The sequence below is a fragment of the Balaenoptera acutorostrata genome, chromosome 16 (genome assembly GCF_949987535.1).
Source record: "Balaenoptera acutorostrata chromosome 16, mBalAcu1.1, whole genome shotgun sequence".
Classification (NCBI taxonomy): Eukaryota; Metazoa; Chordata; class Mammalia; order Artiodactyla; family Balaenopteridae; genus Balaenoptera; species Balaenoptera acutorostrata.
Window position 1 is genome coordinate 39,130,765 of NC_080079.1, and position 18,469 is coordinate 39,149,233.

At 32.6% G+C, this 18,469-nt stretch overlaps 1 protein-coding gene across 1 annotated transcript in view; it reads right to left on the reverse strand.

The window, feature by feature from the left end:
• Window positions 1-2,764: 2,764 nt before the first annotated feature.
• The window catches only part of PTEN (phosphatase and tensin homolog), a 92,883-nt gene continuing 77,178 nt past the window's right edge, over window positions 2,765-18,469 (reverse strand). The window contains exons 6-8 of the mRNA XM_057530718.1: window positions 15,597-15,763; window positions 12,275-12,499; window positions 2,765-9,520 (exon numbers count right to left, since the gene is read on the reverse strand). Of these exons, the coding sequence (XP_057386701.1) occupies window positions 9,335-9,520; window positions 12,275-12,499; window positions 15,597-15,763 (578 nt within the window). The 3' untranslated portion in view covers window positions 2,765-9,334. The remainder of the gene's footprint in view (window positions 9,521-12,274; window positions 12,500-15,596; window positions 15,764-18,469) is intronic.

The following is an 18,469-nucleotide window of genomic DNA, read 5'->3' on the forward strand; positions in this document are numbered from 1 at the left end:
GTGTTTAATTTTAGTGATATTTTTGTTTTAACCTTATTGGATTTTTTATAGAAACAAAGGCTTAAGTTTTCTCCAAGGACAGCTAAACACATTAAATGATGTCTGCTGAGTCTGGCAAAAGGGAAATTTTACCTCATACCTACTATTTTACCAAAGACTAAAACTCATTTTCTCTTTCAAATGTTCATTTAATATACAGTACTAATAGTCATAACAAGCCCATGCATTATTCATATGAATTGTGATGGCTGTACACGGTAAACAAAATATTAGCTATTTAATTACTTAAGGAACGCTTGTGGTTCCCTTGTTAAGGATAACCATGTAAAATGTTTTCCTGCCAAAGATGTCTTCATGGAAATATTGAATAAAACTGAGAAGTTTGCTAATTTTCATATCCATGAAATTTAAATACATTTCTCTTCCTTAGAGTAAGGATTAGAAAACTAGGAAATCTCTAATTTCAAAAACATGATTACAACGGAAAAGGGGAAGCATAAACATAGATATAAACATAAGCATAGGTAGTATTGTCATACTTAAAAAATTTTTTACAGATTATATTTTTGGTGAGTTTCACAATATCTACAGGTCATATTTACCTGTAAATGTATCAAATAGAAAAACATAACTCAATTTTCCCCAAGTCTCAGCTGTTTCAAGAAGAGTAAACACTGCGGTAAAAACGTGGCTTATTTCCCTGAAAATTAGGTTGACGGCTTATTTATCAATGCTTAAAGAAGCAATTCACAATAATATTGGAATGTACGGATTTTCAAATTCCAGTGAGGTAGGTTCAGGAGATATTCCCAGTAAGTGAAGTTTAACCCTTAGGCCAAGACCAATGGATACAAGTAATATTTTTTCCTAAATTGACTTGGCAATTCTTCTCACGTTAGGGAACCCCAGTCAGCTACCTTAAATTATTTCCAAAGCAAAGTAAAATGTATTAAAAAAAAAGAAAAAAAAAAAAAGCCTTGGACTCAGAATAAAAACAAAATGCAAAACTGTCAAGGAAATGTCTTTTAAACCACTTATTAATTCTATTTTTAAAAAAGCTGAAGTTAACATTTTCTTTCAAAATTTTATGTCCAATTATACATACCTGCCCTGATAGGAAGAAGAAACTGATCAATAGCAAATACCAGTTAATAATAAATATTCCTGATAAATAGTTGCAAATTTCTACTGTGTCAATTTAATTATACTATTTTCCCTTGATCCCAAAGTTAAACTTCTTGGATCTTGAAATGGGGTAGGAGAAGGGGGGGGGGTCCCTCTTTGTGAACAAATATTTCTTTTACTATTTAATATTTATACATTTCCACAGGTTTTTGCTCATGAGTTAAGAATATAAAGAACTAGGCCATAAATTTCACCTTTTGTTTCTTGAGTTAACTCAAAATTTACAACTTGTTTCCCATCAATAAATCATAAGTGACATTTCCTTTCAGCTTTACAGTAGTGTTTAAGGCTGTAACAAAACTTTAACTTCTACTGAAGTGATATCAAGTATTGCCAAAGCACAATCACACACATTTAGTAAGATTGTAAGAAATTAAAAGTGAACTCAACTCTGAAAATGAAGAGAAACAGATTGTTTATATAGATTTTGCCAAACCAATTTAGAAAATAAAGTAACTTAGAACATTGTGACTATTTTGAGTGGTATTCTTAAAAATTCTATCTAGATACACCAATAATGATCTTAAAAACTCAAGAATTAATATAGAGTTGTAAAAGGTGAGAATAAAATTTTATAGAGGATAATGAGTGCACCTTGCTGATTAAAAGGATGAAAAGTTCTAACTACTGTTTCAGGGGGTCTGTTAAACTCTCACCTTCCCAGTGAGGCCTATTCTGGACTTACCCTATTCAACACTGCAATCTTTACCTCTGCGTACCTGGTCTTCCTTACCCTGTTCCACGTTTTTCCCCCATAGCAGTTATTAACTTACATATGGTATGTTGATTGTTCATTATCTATTATTCCTTGCTAGAATGTGAGATCCATGAAGACAGGAATCCACTGTTCACCCATTTGTATCCCAAGCATCTATAACAGTGCCTGACATATATCAAGTGCTCAATAACTATTGAGTGACTTACAGTTTAGTTTCCTTATTGCATCATGTTGTTTAAAGGTGTCACTTTCCATTTTGCTTTATTCTTAACTCCTTCCTTGCTCAAGAGAGCCTTCCCTGATCCTTCCAAAGCATAAGTCAGAATGTAATTAACTATGCTATGGTAACAAATTGTCCCCAAATCTGTTTAAGTCAATATGTTTACTTCTTGCTCATGCTAATATCTAACACATTCAATGTAGGGGGAGAATTTGAGGAAGTTTTGCTCCATATCGTCACTCAAGACCCAAGCTGACAGAGTTGCACCATCTGGAACATGTCATGTACTCAGTCACTGTAGTAAAGAGAAGCCTAAAGATTGTACAAGGGATTTTATTTACAATGCCTTTCCTTGGAAGTGTCACATCACTTTCAGTGCTATTTTGTTGGAATAAACTAGTTACAATGGCCCCATCTAACTTCAAAGGGGTGAAAATTTAGAGGAGCATATGGAATGTTTGGCAATCATCACAGTGTCACATATTATAACTTTTTTAATAAGGTCTATTTCCTCTACTAGAGTGGAAACTCCTCAAGGGCAAGAGAGGGTGTCGTTTTGATCTCTAATGTATTCCAAACATCTGTCATATATAGCGGGGACTTGATAAATACTTGTCAAATAAAAAGTTTAAAACCAAATATTAAAAATAATTAACCTTTTTAATTTTTTAAAGAAAAAATACTCTCCATAATAAAGCATTTGTTTTTACGTCCATCAGTAGCCAAATGGAATTTGATATAAACATTTCCAATATACCAACTTTGGATAAATGCACAACTTAGAAAATAACTCAATAATGCATGCATCAAGATGCTACCAACAAATTCATTAACATCCAAGATTCATTACTGTATGTCAAAGGTCATCCAGGGTTAACATTATTTTCATTACGATGAACTGTAAAATTCCAGTGAGAACTGTTTGCCTGAATCAAACTATTTGATCTCTAAAATCGGAACCTAGCACTCTCACCACCCACCCAGACCTCCCAACACTCACACACATGCACACACACTTAAAAACTGCCCATTAAGGCATTATAATGGAAAAAGAAAATAGAAACTGAATGAGCATTTGTAAACGTGGGATATCATTTAGACAACTGTATAGAGTAGGCAGAAAATCCTAAAAGTGAACATAAATAAAAGCCAATAAATGATAAGCTACAGAAAGCCACATCTAAACATTTTAAGATAATCTCACTACAGTAAACAGATTTGACAAACTGAAACACTAGAGCCATGACTACAGGCCTTGCTCCATTCTAACACAAACAAAATCTCTAACCATTTTAAGAACAGATGAGAATCCACATGCAACAAAGGAGATATAAATTACTTTTAATTAAAAAAATGAAAAATATAAATCCTTGTTAAACACTTCATTTAAAAATATGCAGCTTTATTTTAAAATGTGGTAATGCTCAAAAGATGGCAGTTGACTTCACTTATATATGTAAAAATGTTCATAAAATATCAATACATTGGTTTGTAAGTTATGTACTGCCCTCCAGCTAAACTTTTTTCCACCAAATTCTCAAGTAACTGTTAAAAGAGTTCTAAGTTCCAGAGCTAAGGTGAACCATTCATGAAATAGTTTTTGATGTGATGGAAGTCTCATGAGCACACAGATGTAAAAACAGCTAAGTGATAAACCAGCAGTGGCTTTTTTTCTGTTTTCCAGGTGTTAAACTAATTCACTCTAAATTGAGCAACTGTTTGGGAATTATAAAAAATGAAAAGCTCATCCTTCTTTTCCAACCTATAAGAGAAATAGAAAGGTGATGATGAAATTCACTACTAATACAGTGTTTCACACATTCTGTTTAACACCTAATTCCAAAATACAAATGTTTGAAATGGTTTTTGAAGAGAAATATCTACAATGTTAAGCCTGTCTATGCTAAATAAATGTAACTGTTTTATTTACTTAGACATGTATTATTCTGATGCTAACAATAGTTAAACGTCCATGACTGACCCACTGAATTGGAAAGGGCTCTCAATAACTGCACATAATCCGCATCTGTAGCGTTAGAAAGAATCCAGTCACTGTCTATTTTCTGATGTACTTTAACATTCTACAAATCCATGATGGAAATACTAAGCTTAAAGGCCTTGAGAGCATGCACAGTACAAATTTCATTTTTTGAAGAAAATATATACATGAATATACAGAAAAAAATGATTGTATAGTCACTAAAGCATTAATAATAGCTGTTTCCAGGTGGTGAGATTATGACTGAAGATTTTGTTGTTACAGGAAACTATTCTCAAAAAAGCTAACTTAAGAACCAAAGGGTATTACCACCAATGAAACTATTGTCCTTTACTGACTTCACATTACAAACTTTTAAAGCTACCAACACATGTGAATTTGTCAGAATGGCTACATACAGTCTGATATATTGTGTTGGCCAAAAAGTTCGTTTGGATTTTTGGGTAAGATGTTAAAAACCCGAACGAACTTTTGGGCCAACCCAATACTTGAAGAAGGAAGATCTCTTAAAAAATGGAAAAATACCAAGATCATGGTCATAAAGGAATAGATTTGCTCTAAAATTAAAAACAACTGATAATCATTAGGCTTCCTATAGATACATAATTCTATAGGAAAATCGGTCTCAAACATCTCATCTTTAAAAGTTTTAAAATGTTTTCCTCTATTATCTTTTTTGCTAGTTTTTTAGGTACTTATACCAGTTTAGACTGAATATTTATATTATTATTTCTATTCACAAACATTTCTCTCTGCACTAGTAACAGCACTGCTAATCAAAACTTACACTTAAGCCACTTAAGACTAAGTTTTAGATCTGTGGCTAATTATCTGGCAAGAATAAAAGAACAAAAAAGTTTCACATTAGCAGCAAATTGACTAGATTTAAGGGTCTTGATTTTTTGTAAGCCTTTGGAAGCCTGCATGTTAAACACTGGTGATTTTTATATTCTCAATGGAAATGGTGATGGCATTCACTTAACCAAGCTAGCTCAAATTAAGAGTCGTGAGAACATGCAAATAAAAACAAAATTGCCAGTAAATTCCTATTTTTCAGACATCACCAAGATCATCTTATAAGTCAGAATAATTTTAAACTCCAGTATAGTTTTCAACCATACTTACAATACCTAAAAAGAAAAAATGTGTGTACACACACAGACTTTTCATACTTCTTTACATTATATATTCACATTTACTTTAAAAAAAAGTCACATGGAGAAAATGTAAACTTGAAATAACATTAAATTCTATTGTTACATAAATGATCTGCTTTATCTTCAAAACATTTGTACAGGCTACACTGTCACTTATTACCTTACTATGCTTTGTTGAAAGGGTGTGCCTTACTTAGTCTTTAAGCTTTTAAGAATATTAGAAATAACAAGAGCAAGTTCAAGTACACAAAGTCCTTTAGACTATTCTGGAATATCAATTTTTAAATGGCACAAGTCACAATGAGTAGATGAAGCTCCCCATACGTTGATGGCACACTACAGAATCATAAAGAATGGAAAAGCCACAAAACTGACATCTGAGGTATCAAATCCATTCTGGGGAATTATCTTCAGACATCTTAGTAAAAAATATATATATGCACAATTTTTCAAGACTCGTGAACTTTTTAGGATTAGCATATTATTTAATGTGCTTGAAACAGTATATTAAGTGTTGACTAAGACACTAAAAAAGCTAAATGCCTCTCTCAAACATGAGTAGACTGATACTCTACTCCCAAACTGACAAGAGCCCATGTTTTTATATAACTGTAGGCTTTGAAGGACAGCAGGGGAAAAAAAAAAAAAAACCTACAAAAAACTTATTAATCACATTTGGCTGCCCATCGTTTAAAATGTCAATAAATCTAATCAATTATAAATATTAAATATTCTCATTTAATAAAACACCCACACAATGACAAGAATGAGACTTTAATCAGTTTTAAGTGGAGTTTATAACACTAAGAGATAAAGGGTTGTTAACAAACACAATAACAAATGGACATCTGATTGGTATGAGGCATTATCCTGTACACATCGTAATTTTTTGTGTATCCTCAGTGCATAGCATTTACACAGAGCCACTGCTGCACAGCACAAGAGTATCTGAAGAGGCTGAATCAGAGTAAGGCTGTTTAACAGACTGAAATTTTTTAGTATATATATTCTATATGAAAACAGATTGAACTTTTGAACTGGCAGGGTAGAAGGCAACTCTGCCAAACACTGCAGTTAAAGCCCCCACTTTAGTGCACAGTTCCACCCCTTCCATCTGCATGCATAACACATTAACAGTATTTAAAGGTAAACGAGGCACTTTGTGGCAACCACAGCCATCGTTATGAACATATTGCACAAATTTTCTAGAACTAAACAGTAACTTGTACCCTACTTTTATTTTTTAAAGCTGAAACATTTGATGCTGCCGGTAAACTCCACTTAAGTTTATAACCTGTGCCACAGCAAAGAATGGTGATGCTATTTATTCAACTACCCTTTAATAATTATGGCAAAAAATGTTCAAGAGGAGCTACAGAGGACTTGGGATGGTACAGGGCCCAATTGTAAGCTTTCTTAAAAGTGATGCCTTCAAGTAACTTCAGACATGTAAGCGGCTGCACATCCAAAAAGTCTAAGAAAACATTCCAGAAACTCAAAGAGATTACCTACAGAATGCATTTCAGGCTAATCATGAATACTGTCATAAATAAAGTTTTAATTAGGACTCAAAAACCTTTCAGTCATAGCAATTCTTGTCAAATTCTATGGGCGTGGTAACTGAAATAAAGGAGAGTAGTATGTATAATATATATTTATATATATATAATATATATAATGCCATTTTTCCATTTCCAATGACTACACCATAAAATGTAAGCAAGGCTTCTCAAAAACACTGAAACATTCAAAATCAAAACCCTCATTCAGACCTTCACATTCCAAAGGAAAAATAATAACAGTGCAAAAGCCCATTATAATGTCATTATTTATGACCTGGCCCTCCATGTTACATATTGGAACCATACAAGTTACGCTTTAATATACTGTGCCCAAAACTGTAACAAATAACAGTATTAATAATCATCTTCAAAACATGAATAGTTGATTTTCATTTTAGTCAACAGTTTTCAGCTTTTATGAAAGACAAGGTGACATATAAATTTCAATGATGAGATCTTAGGAATAGGTGTCTCTAACTTTACCAATTTAACTTATGAGCAGTCAATCAATTCTCTATATATCAATGTTTAAATATAAATGTGTAAATCCTAACAGCTTTGTTAAAAATTTTAAAATTTTATTTGTTGAATGAAACTGACGAGGTATGGAAAACATGTCAAGATTATTTACTAAGAATATTTTAGATGAAGTTCTGCCTAATCTATTTACCATCAAACTCTATAAATGCTGCTCTAGTAGGTCCTATGCAATCTGTATTTGTAAATTAACTAGGTCAGACCACAGCTAGTGAACAATTTCAGCACCAATAAGTTATTGAAAATGAGATTTTACACCATTAAGAAATAAATTGGCTGGATGGTCAAATGTTTCAAGGTCAAGGTATAATTTGAAAGATACCAAATTTCTGGGGGAAAAAATTCTTTTTAATCATATCTTCACATTAACTTTACAATAGTAGTTGTACTCTGCTTAAAATCGTATGCAGTCTGGGCATATCAAATATATGATATTTAAGAAGTGAAATTGAAGCCCTAGTCCTAACTCTAGCACTATGAAGAAATGATTCAACACTGCACATTTAAAAAAATCTATTCTTTCAATAGCAAATTGATAAAAGCATTATGTGGGACAACTTCTACTGAAAAAGTAAATGACATTATTTGTGCAGTGTTGAAAATTTACTGCAACTCTAATTTCCTTTTTAACACAAATAACGTCCTTTTAAATATAAACATTATATGTATTCAGTATTCAAGTAAAATTCCCTAACAGTTAATGACATTTAAAAAATGTGCAAAACTGCAAAACTCATTGTAATGAATGTGTAAGGTCAAAAGGGTGCAACGGCTGACATCTATTGGATTGAATAAGTGCATCATAAATCTTTAAAGGAAAAAAAAACCGCTTACTGTAGAATCTCAAATTGAAATTTCCTGTGCAGCATTACAAAACATTTTATATTTAATGAGAAAAAAGAAGCTTTTAGGCAGCACATGAAGCATCCACAGCAGGTATACGATTGAAAACTAATAAAATAAATGTAAGTTGTTGACTGATGTAGGCAATAATAGCATCTGACTTTTAGCACTGGCCTTGATTACACAGGAGATGGAGCAGTCATTATAACTGAGAAAACATATTTAATAAATCATTGTCAATTTTTATAATGTTTCAAGCCCATTCTTTGTCGATAGCCTCCACATTTATATGGTTAAGTCATTGTTGCTGTGTTTCTTATCTATGACCACATTATTTTTATATCCCTTCATTTGTGGATTCTTAAGATGTTGTGGAAGGTTCATTCCTGTACCCCAATACAGATTCACTCCCTCTAGCTGCCTTTTCTAGCACCAATATGCTTAAAAAAAAATAAAATGCACAAATAACAAGCAGTGACAGCGGCCAATTCCTCAAATGTCCAGATTAACAACTGTAGCATGCTAAAGAAAGGTGCGTGTAAATAGCTGGAGATGGTATATGGTCCAGAGTCCAGCATAAAACATATTCCTTTCTGAGCATTCCCTCCATTCCCCTAACCCGAATACATGCATTAGAATGTAGCAAAACCCTTTAGAAACTCCTCTTAGCCAACTGCAAACTTATCTGTTGCCACAAGTGCAAAGGGGTAGGATGTGAACCTGTATATCACAAAGTTCTTTAGACACTTCAGTTGGTGACAGAACACAAAATGAGAAATTCCTACGTATACACATCAGTCTGTCTCCACTTTTTATAAAACTGGAATAAAATGGGAAAGTGCCATCTTTATTTATCCTAATTGAATTTTAAATGTCCTTTTGACACAAAAAGGTATATACATGACACAGCTACACAACCTTTTTTCAACTGGACAACAAGTGTCAAAACCCTGTGGATGTATAGGGTAAAACAAGATTGGTCAGGAAAAGAGAATTGTTCCTATAACTGGTAATCTGACACAATGTCCTATTGCCATTAAAAAAAAAGGTCCATTTTCAGTTTATTCAAGTTTGTTTTCATGGTGTTTTATCCCTCTTGATAAAAAAAAAAAATCAGACTTTTGTAATTTGTGTATGCTGATCTTCATCAAAAGGTTCATTCTCTGGATCAGAGTCAGTGGTGTCAGAATATCTATAATGATCAGGTTCATTGTCACTAACATCTGGTGTTACAGAAGTTGAACTGCTAGCCTCTGGATTTGATGGCTCCTCTACTGTTTTTGTGAAGTACAGCTTCACCTAGAGAAAGAAGAGAAAGTGTAAATGGAAAATCCATAAATCTGACTAATCTTAAATTATTTAAAGATACATATTTTTGACAGATTCATTTTTAAGTACTATGACACATATGATCTTTAAAGGGCCTTTTAAATGACCCTCTTCTTAAGATTTCCTACATTTTCTTTCTTGGTATATATTGAAAAGAAACTGGGATGTTAATATACTGTATTTTTTAATAGGCATGTTACAAGCATTAACTAAATAATTCTGCAAAATAAATGTATTGAGTTCAATAGTCCACATAATCTATTTTCAATCACAAAATTCAACTCACAAAGAGTTGAGTTCCAAAAGAATGTTTCACCTAACTACTTATCTGAAATTCTATGTATTTTCTGATACAAACGATACTAAAAAATACAAATACTACACTGTGTAAAATACTGATTAACAATGATGTTTAGGATTCCATTCGCCCTAAAAACTTCACCGAAAGGGAGTAATAAGAAAGTTAATATCCTACAGTGCTCTTAACAGTGAACCAACAGCCTTATAGGCAGAGCTGAAATAACTGTCAAAACAACTCTAAATGGTAGGTATCTATTTTAAAAGAGAGAAAGCTATAGCTCAGAAAGGTTAGGGAACTTGTTAAAGGCCACATATCTAGTAGGTAGTGGATGTGGGATTTAAATTAGATCTGACTTCAAATCCTTTGATCATTCTATTATATCTACAGCCCCTCCCCCATGATCCAAGAATCATTATCAATTTTTCTCCTTCTCTTACATCCAATATCCAATCTATCAGTAAATCCTTTTAGTTCTACCTTCAACTAGCCTCTCAGCTTTCATTCTTACCCCTCTCGAGTCTATATTTTAAAGGAGGGGACAGAGTAAACTTTTAAAGACAAAATTCAGATTACATCTTTCCCGTGCAGAAAACACTCAACATCTTCACACTTGGACTGATGTGCGTTAGTCAAAACAATTTCTTATCTATCGCTCCTCAAATAAACCAAGCTCACTCCTGTCTCAGGGCTTCTGCACCAGCTCTTCCCTCTTTTCCCAGGTATTTGTATAGCTCACTCATGTGTTTACTGATAACAAATAGTTTTTATTTGTAATTATAAATATAAAACCTCTTGCAATATGAAAACAGAAAATAATAAAGTTAGAGGAAGTCACATCTTAAAAGCTAATAACTGAGTAAAATATAGACAGAGAAAAGAAAGTAAATGGAAACCTACGAATTCTAGAAGACACTACTAAACACTTTACTAAACACTTTAAATATAAGATCTAAAGGCACTTATTATTAGATCCATTTTCACTTAAAAGAGGTAGCCCCCCCTTTATTTTTATTATTACTAGCAATATTCTTATAAGCTATGATTAGGTTTGCTACATGCTATAAAAATGGAATAAAGAGAGAATTTAAAAAGAGAAAGGCAGGGCTTCCCTGGTGGTACAGTGGTTGAGAATCCGCTTGCCAATGCAGGGGACATGGGTTTGAGCCCTGGTCTGGGAAGATTCCACATGCCGCAGAGCAACTGGGCCCGTGAGCCACAATTGCTGAGCCTGCGCGTCTGGAGCCTGTGCTCCGCAACGGGAGAGGCCGCGACGGTGAGAGGCCCGCGCACCGCGATGAAGAGTGGCCCCCGCTTGCCGCAACTAGAGAAAGCCCTCGCACAGAAACTAAGACCCAACACAACCAAAAATAAATAAATTAATTTAAAAAAAATAAAAAATAAAAAATAAAAAGAGAAAGGCCTGGACCTGGTGGGAGAAAGAGAGGGCAAAAAAAAAAAAAAAAGAGAAAGGAGGAGGGTATGGTGAAAGGAAGAGAGAAAAATGAAGTAGAATAAGAAATAGGAAAGGGGAAGAAGAAAGTGGCAAACCACCATTTGGGAATGTTTACAAGTCAGCTTTTTAACCTGGAGAATTCTCATCTAGAAATATAAGTAGAAATATACACATACATATCACATTTAGATAAAAGTAAAATGAACCAAATAATTCCATAATAAGAGGAAGTAGACAGAATTTTAAAAAGAGAAGGAGAGGGGAGGACGATCAGAGGCCTTACAGAGCACATGAGATTGAAGCTAAGGTTAGAATGTGAGGGACAGCCACGTGAAGGGCAAGGAAAGGCCGAGGGTGGAGAGGTTCGGGGAGAAGGAAAAGAATTATAAAGACCTGAGGCAGAGGAGTATAGCATTTTGAAGAACTGAAAAGAGACCAGGTCTGAGAGTGAATCACAGGGAGAGAATGTGGCTAGAGTAAATGCAGAAGGTAGTCCTGTGCTAAATTATGCAGGTTCCTGCAGGTCACATCAAAAAAGCACAAGGTCTTTAAAAAGTATAAACAGGAGTGACACAATCAAGTCATTTTTAAGATCACTCTAAGGAGTTGAGAATAAACTGGAGGGGGACAAGAGTAAAAGCAGTGAAAACATTCCATATGAATCATTCCCAAAGGGCTGAGTTCCTTTCCACTTCTTTTTTCACCTATTCCTACTTCATATCCAACTTACTTAAATCCCCTCCCAGATTTCACCAAGTAACAAAGAATAGGGTAAGGAAACTGTGGCCTTTTGACTCTCTGTGCATTGGATTTCATTAGAAACTTTCACCTTACTGCTAAATAAACAATGCTTATGAATATACGTAATTTAAAAATAAGTCAAGCAAGTCTTTCACCAGCTACACACTTGGAATAAAACAAACACACACACAGAACCACTCACCAACTCCTCAAAATGTTTTTAACTGACCTTAAAATTTGGAGAAAAGTATCGGTTGGCCTTGTCTTTATTTGCTTTGTCGAGATCATTTTTTGTTAAAGTGAGTACTAGATATTCCTTGTCATTATCTGCACGCTCTATACTGCAAATACTATCAATTTCTTGATCACATAGACTTCCATTTTCTACTTTTTCTGAGGTTTCCTCTGGTCCTGGTATGAAGAATGTATTTACCCAAAAGTGAAACATTTTGTCCTAAAAAAAAAAAAAGAAAACAGACATAAAATTTTTTTTAAAAAGACAATGTTTACTTTAAAATGTATATCTCAGAAATAACTAATTTTCTTGTCAACTGCATTATTATGAACTTTCATCAAATCTTTAACCGTGGTCATTTTTAAGTCTTTTGTCATTTACAGACAGTTCTGGGTGTACTCTGATGATTTTGCAAATATGTTCCTATAAAAGGGTTTCATCTTCAAGAAATTCATGGAAAAGACTCTGACAAGTACAGGTTTCTGGTAACTGACTGTACTGCTGAACTGAATGAATAAGCATTTTCAGAACTCTAATGAAAAACTGATGAACTCATAAAAGTGCTAACAAAAGATCAAGATGAAAAAAAATAATTAATTACATGGGACTGAGTGAACTGATGAGGATGAGTATAATTTTTGTGACTTTCTGTCTGAATTAAAAAAAAAAAAATCCCACAAGGACTCAGAGGCAAAGAATATACAAATCAATTTTCACTGCAAAGTAAAGGAGCTGTTACAGTGGAGGATTACTGGACTGAATGTCAATATTATGACATAGTATGAGTGTGTTTCATGTTTGGTAATTGCAATGATTGTTGCTTTTGTTGTGGTCAAAAAAAAAAAAAAAAAAAAAAAAAAGACAATGTTACTTATATTCAACATTTGCCCTAAGAAGTGAACAAATTATGCCATGTGTCATTAATATTCTGAATAAAGGTAAACACAAAGACTAATACTGGGCAATCTGTGGGTTATCTGTTGCATCTAATTCACATAGGATTTTTCCTTTAATTCAAATCTAGACCAAAAATGTAATTCCACAGGCTCTAAAATAAACTTAAGTTAATACTTTAAGTAAAATATCTCCTTTTCTAGTCTAACACTAGCTTTTAAAAGTGTTGAGTTTATATGTATATATTAAAAGACCCAGAAATGGATTTAATTTTGTTTCAACAAGCTATTACAAAATTTACTTTACCAAAAGTTCTTAAAATGTCACTACAACTTCCCAAGGAAGCAAGGCAGATACATTTTTACTTCTACAGCAATACAAACATTAAGTGGCTCCAGTTTCTTGCATGACAATGTATGTTTGAAATTTTTCATAATACAATATGGGGGGGGTGGTAAGAACTTCAACTTTTCGTTGTTATAAAATGCCTATTTTTAAAAAATCACTTATTAACTAATAATGAGGTCTTGTAAATCAAAAAACCACATCAGAAGTTCATTACTTCAAACCTTTCTTGACCAACATAGAAAATGTTCTCTCTCTTTATTAGTGGAACTGGCCTGTATGCAGTATTTGACAATTAATGATGTACAACCCCATGACACCTTATCTGGTACCTTAAACTGCCATTTAAATCTTTTATTTTAATTTACCTTCAAGTTTATTTTCCCAGGAAGACGGTAAGACCCTTAAGTAACTTATGTCTTAAATGTCTTTGTATCTTTTAACAGTACCTAGCATAGCAATTTTATATGTGGTAATCTTTGAAAATATTGTTAATTTCAATCATTTTAGCAAAGTTACTGAGTTAGCAATAACTAGACACATATTTTACTTAGAGTCAGAAGAAAATAAGCTAGTAGAATTTAAACTTCAAAAAATGTAGATTCTGCTAATGTACTGATTATAGTAAAACTGTTCTTGTTTAAATCAGAACAAACATTTATAACAGGCAAGGAAAATCACATAAAATGGAAATAAATGTAAAGTAATTCAAGATACACAAATTATTATAAATATTTAACTTAATCCTCAATTTTACATGTGTTAATATAATGTATAGGTGATAGGAACTAGAAGAATAAGAATTAGTACACTCCTAAACATATAGGGAAACAGTGATACAGGTGCCTATTTTTAAAAGCAAAACATAAAATCTTATGTGTACCAGTCTTACAGTGAATAGAAGGGAAAAAATTACTTACCTTAATTTTAAAACATTTGTTAACACTTCTTGGATTATTGAAAAATATATTTTCAAAGTTACTGAGATATACTTAACTTTTATTTATACAGAACATGTAGGAAATGGGTTTCTGGTGAAAAAAATCAGTTTTACATTTTGTGATTTTCCAGCTACCTAGATTCTGGATAAAGGAAATTATACTTCTTTTGACAAGTCAAAATAGAGGTTAAAATTTTTGTAGTAAATGAAGCTTCCTCTTATTTTTTCTCAAAAAAAAAAAAAAGCTAAAATTCAGGAAAATGAAATCAGTCCTATTACAGAGACTGTCTAAAGATTAGCAATACACTATCTGGTATGTTTAAGGAGGCAGTAACAATATACACAGCTAATGTTTTTGTTCATTACTACCTAAAAATTTTGCACCTTAGGTTCACCTTAAATGTTCACACTTAATAGTTTAAACCAAGACAGTTTGTTTTAAAATGAGCCCCTGCATTCTCTAAATATAGCTCAGTGAGATGCAAACCTCACTAACTTTCTAAACCTGCATATTTAAATAATACCACACTTTTTCATTCTTTATTACTTCCTCTTCATATTTATTTCTCTCCTAACTAAAAATCGAAATACTCAGTAAATTTGAGGAAGCTAAATATAAAATGACCCAGTCTCAAGAAACATTAACCAAAATGGGGGAAAAGTGGTTTGTGTCATTACACAAGACCACAAAACAGATTTTATTTATACATGCAGACCAAATTTTTTTTTCAAACTCATGGTCCCATGTTAACTTCTCAGTAATTAATCATCCCTTCTGAAAGGACTGTAACTGATTGAATGGGATATGTATGCAATCTTTAATCCTTTTATAAAATTTATATGCATAACCTAAGTTAAAGAAAATTCATCTCAAATTATAATGTCACATGGCTGTTTCCTTCTACTAGGACTATTTACCATTAATAATGGCTCACCGATGCCATAATAAGCAAAGCATGTGCAGATCTAATAGAAAATCATTCATGATTCATTAGGTGTCAGTCATAAAATACATCTTTTAGTCTCTCCTTACAGAATGACTTCTGCCTAACTAAATGCTTTAAGCAAAAGATCTGAGGTTACTATTCAAGGTATGGCTATTCTGGATATTTTTCCCAATAAAAGTAAAGTGCAAACCTTTTTTAGCATCTTGTTCTGTTTGTGGAAGAACTCTACTTTGATGTCACCACACACAGGCAACGGCTGAGGGAACTCAAAGTACATGAACTTGTCTTCCCGTCGTGTGGGTCCTGAATTGGAGGAATATATCTTCACCTTTAGCTGGCAGACCACAAACTGAGGATCTGCGTGGTCAAATACATAACTAGTATCACTTCACAGGAAATACCTTTAACTGTCAAACTGTCAAAAGCTATTTTGATGATTAATATTAGCAATATACACAAAGTAGTAATTCTGCATCTTTAACCCCTGATCTAAAACAAATCAGTGGAGAGAAAATAGTAAATAGATAGCTAAATCAATCAATCAATCAATCAATCAATCAAGTCAGCGGAAATAAACTAGGGCAAAATAAAATCAATACAAGGTTTTCCCTAATTTGAGCCTTCAACATAAGGTTCTATAACTGGTATTAAAGTCAATTCTATTTCATAAATAGTAAGTACCAAGACTGGACTTCTAGCACTGTACAGTAATATCAAAATTTCAACATTACAATGTTAAAATCTAATATAAATTATTTTAAGAATTAAAATGAACTGCATAAAAAGTAACTTTTAAAACAAGTATTTGCTGCAGCATTTTAAAGTCTCTACCACGGAATAAAACCCACAAAATACCAATCATTACACATTCACAAGAAGAGAATATAATCTATAACAAAGTTATAATATATTCCATAAGCACAAGTTTCAATATTTATAAAAATATTAACCATAATTAATTTTACTTATAACTCATATTTTATTTTGAAAGGTATATAAAGCCACCACCACAAGAAACAGGAGGAAAGAGATTTGAAATGTCTGCAAAGAAATGCAACAGACATCAAGTACAAATTACAGCACAACCCCCCCTTTCTCCAAAACATACTCCATTTTCATTAACAAGTATTTTGGCTTTGACCCACGTGTGTTTTAAAATAACTGGTAAAATATGACTTCTCAAGATGTATCATGCTTATATTAGCAACGCAACTAAAAGGTAGGTAAGTGTGAACAGGCAAGGATTATGTTTTTTTGTTTTTAAAAACTACTCATAAATACATTTATACCTAATGACATTAATGACAGAATTTAAAGTCATGAACATTAAGATCCTAGGACTTTAAAAACTTTAGTTACCTAAATAATTTGACAAAGTATAATTCATTTGTAGTACACCAAGTTCAAAGACAAGAGTTCATTAGAAAAAAAAGTAATTAACCTGAGGAGGTAAGAAGTGGGTCTTGAAGTTTCAAAACATATCAAGATAATCAAGAAATAAAAACATAAGCTTGCATAAAGTGCATGAGAAATACATATATATAGACATAAAGTTCTCAGCACCAAAAGGCATCATCCTTAAAGACAAAAAAAAGAAGTATCACATTCTTTATCAATGTGACCAACAACTGAGGACAAGGCAAAAAGCTTGTTCAGGCTAAATAAATTTTCCAGTGTAATAAACACCTACTGGCTCATCTATGTAATACCTAAAGCAGTATCATCAATCACATAATAAATAGTAGGCTTCATAAAAGCATGAGGGATTATTCCAATATGGATTTGTGAGACATTTATCATGAGAAAAAGGAACTCTAAAAAAGGGAAACATTACACTAACAACCTGTCAATAATTTTCACTTCCTTGACTAAAGATTCAAAGTACAAGGAGCTATTTTACAAGACTTTATTTGATACTGAAAATTTCACTGGGAAGCCTAGCTTGAAGAAGCAAATAAACAAGGTATGATTTCAAAGCTGTGATAAAAATCAACCAGGAGGGAAATGCCTTGTAATCTTATTAATTCAAACTCCACTAACTCAGAATCTGATAATCCTGATCTTAGGACTTTAAAAAGCAAATTAACTGTGTAAGCCAGATTTCAATTAAACTACATCTAAAATGTGTACCTTCAAGAACTTTAGAATTATATATACAATTGATAATCTAATTAGAAATTAGTTTTTTGAGGAAATATCTAAGCAACACTAAGCTAAAACATTTTAATAAAAATAAGTAGAAAATATTTCTTCATATCACTAAAGAAAATAATTTTCTTTACAATATGAATTTCACATTTTAGATAGATAAGACCAAACTTAACAGTTGTCCAACATTAGTATGGTTCTTTTGACTTCTAAGACACAACTCTGAGATATATATCTTTGATATGATCGACTGTGTTCTAAAAAAAAGAAATGAAGACACTGATACGTAGCAGACAAAAATTACAATTAAATTTTCTTGGATATATGCATATTGATATAGTATGAGAGAAAAATCACACTGATCATCTTTCATTAACTTTTTCAACCCTTTTAGATACACAGAAGATAGTAACTTTTCCTTTATTTAGAAATATTAAGACAATACTCAAATAAGAAAAAGGCTGTGAACCCCTGACAACTTTGCAGAAGATACTTTATTTTCACATGGTTTGTTTTCTTCACTGATTCCTCTTCCTCCTACTGAACCCAAACTGTTACAAATCCTATTTGTCTCAGCCCTCACCCTGTTTTCCTCTGAACCTTCCCATCTTCTAGCCCCACGCCAAATTTACATGAAAGGCTTAACTACTATGTCTCTTTCCTAATGCTTCTCAAAATATCAGGTATATCTCTCACCTAAGTTCAAATCCATACTTTCAAGTACCCACTAAATATCTTCATGTAAATAGCTCACCTTTACCTGGTTTACAACATGTTTAAAACCAAAATATCAACATTCATGTCTCCAAGTCTGAGTTAGATTGTCTTTTCTGTCTTCCCTTTTCTGTGAATTATTCACCTGACCAGAATAAAAACTTCGACAAAATATTTAGATATAAATGGCAAAAGAAAAAC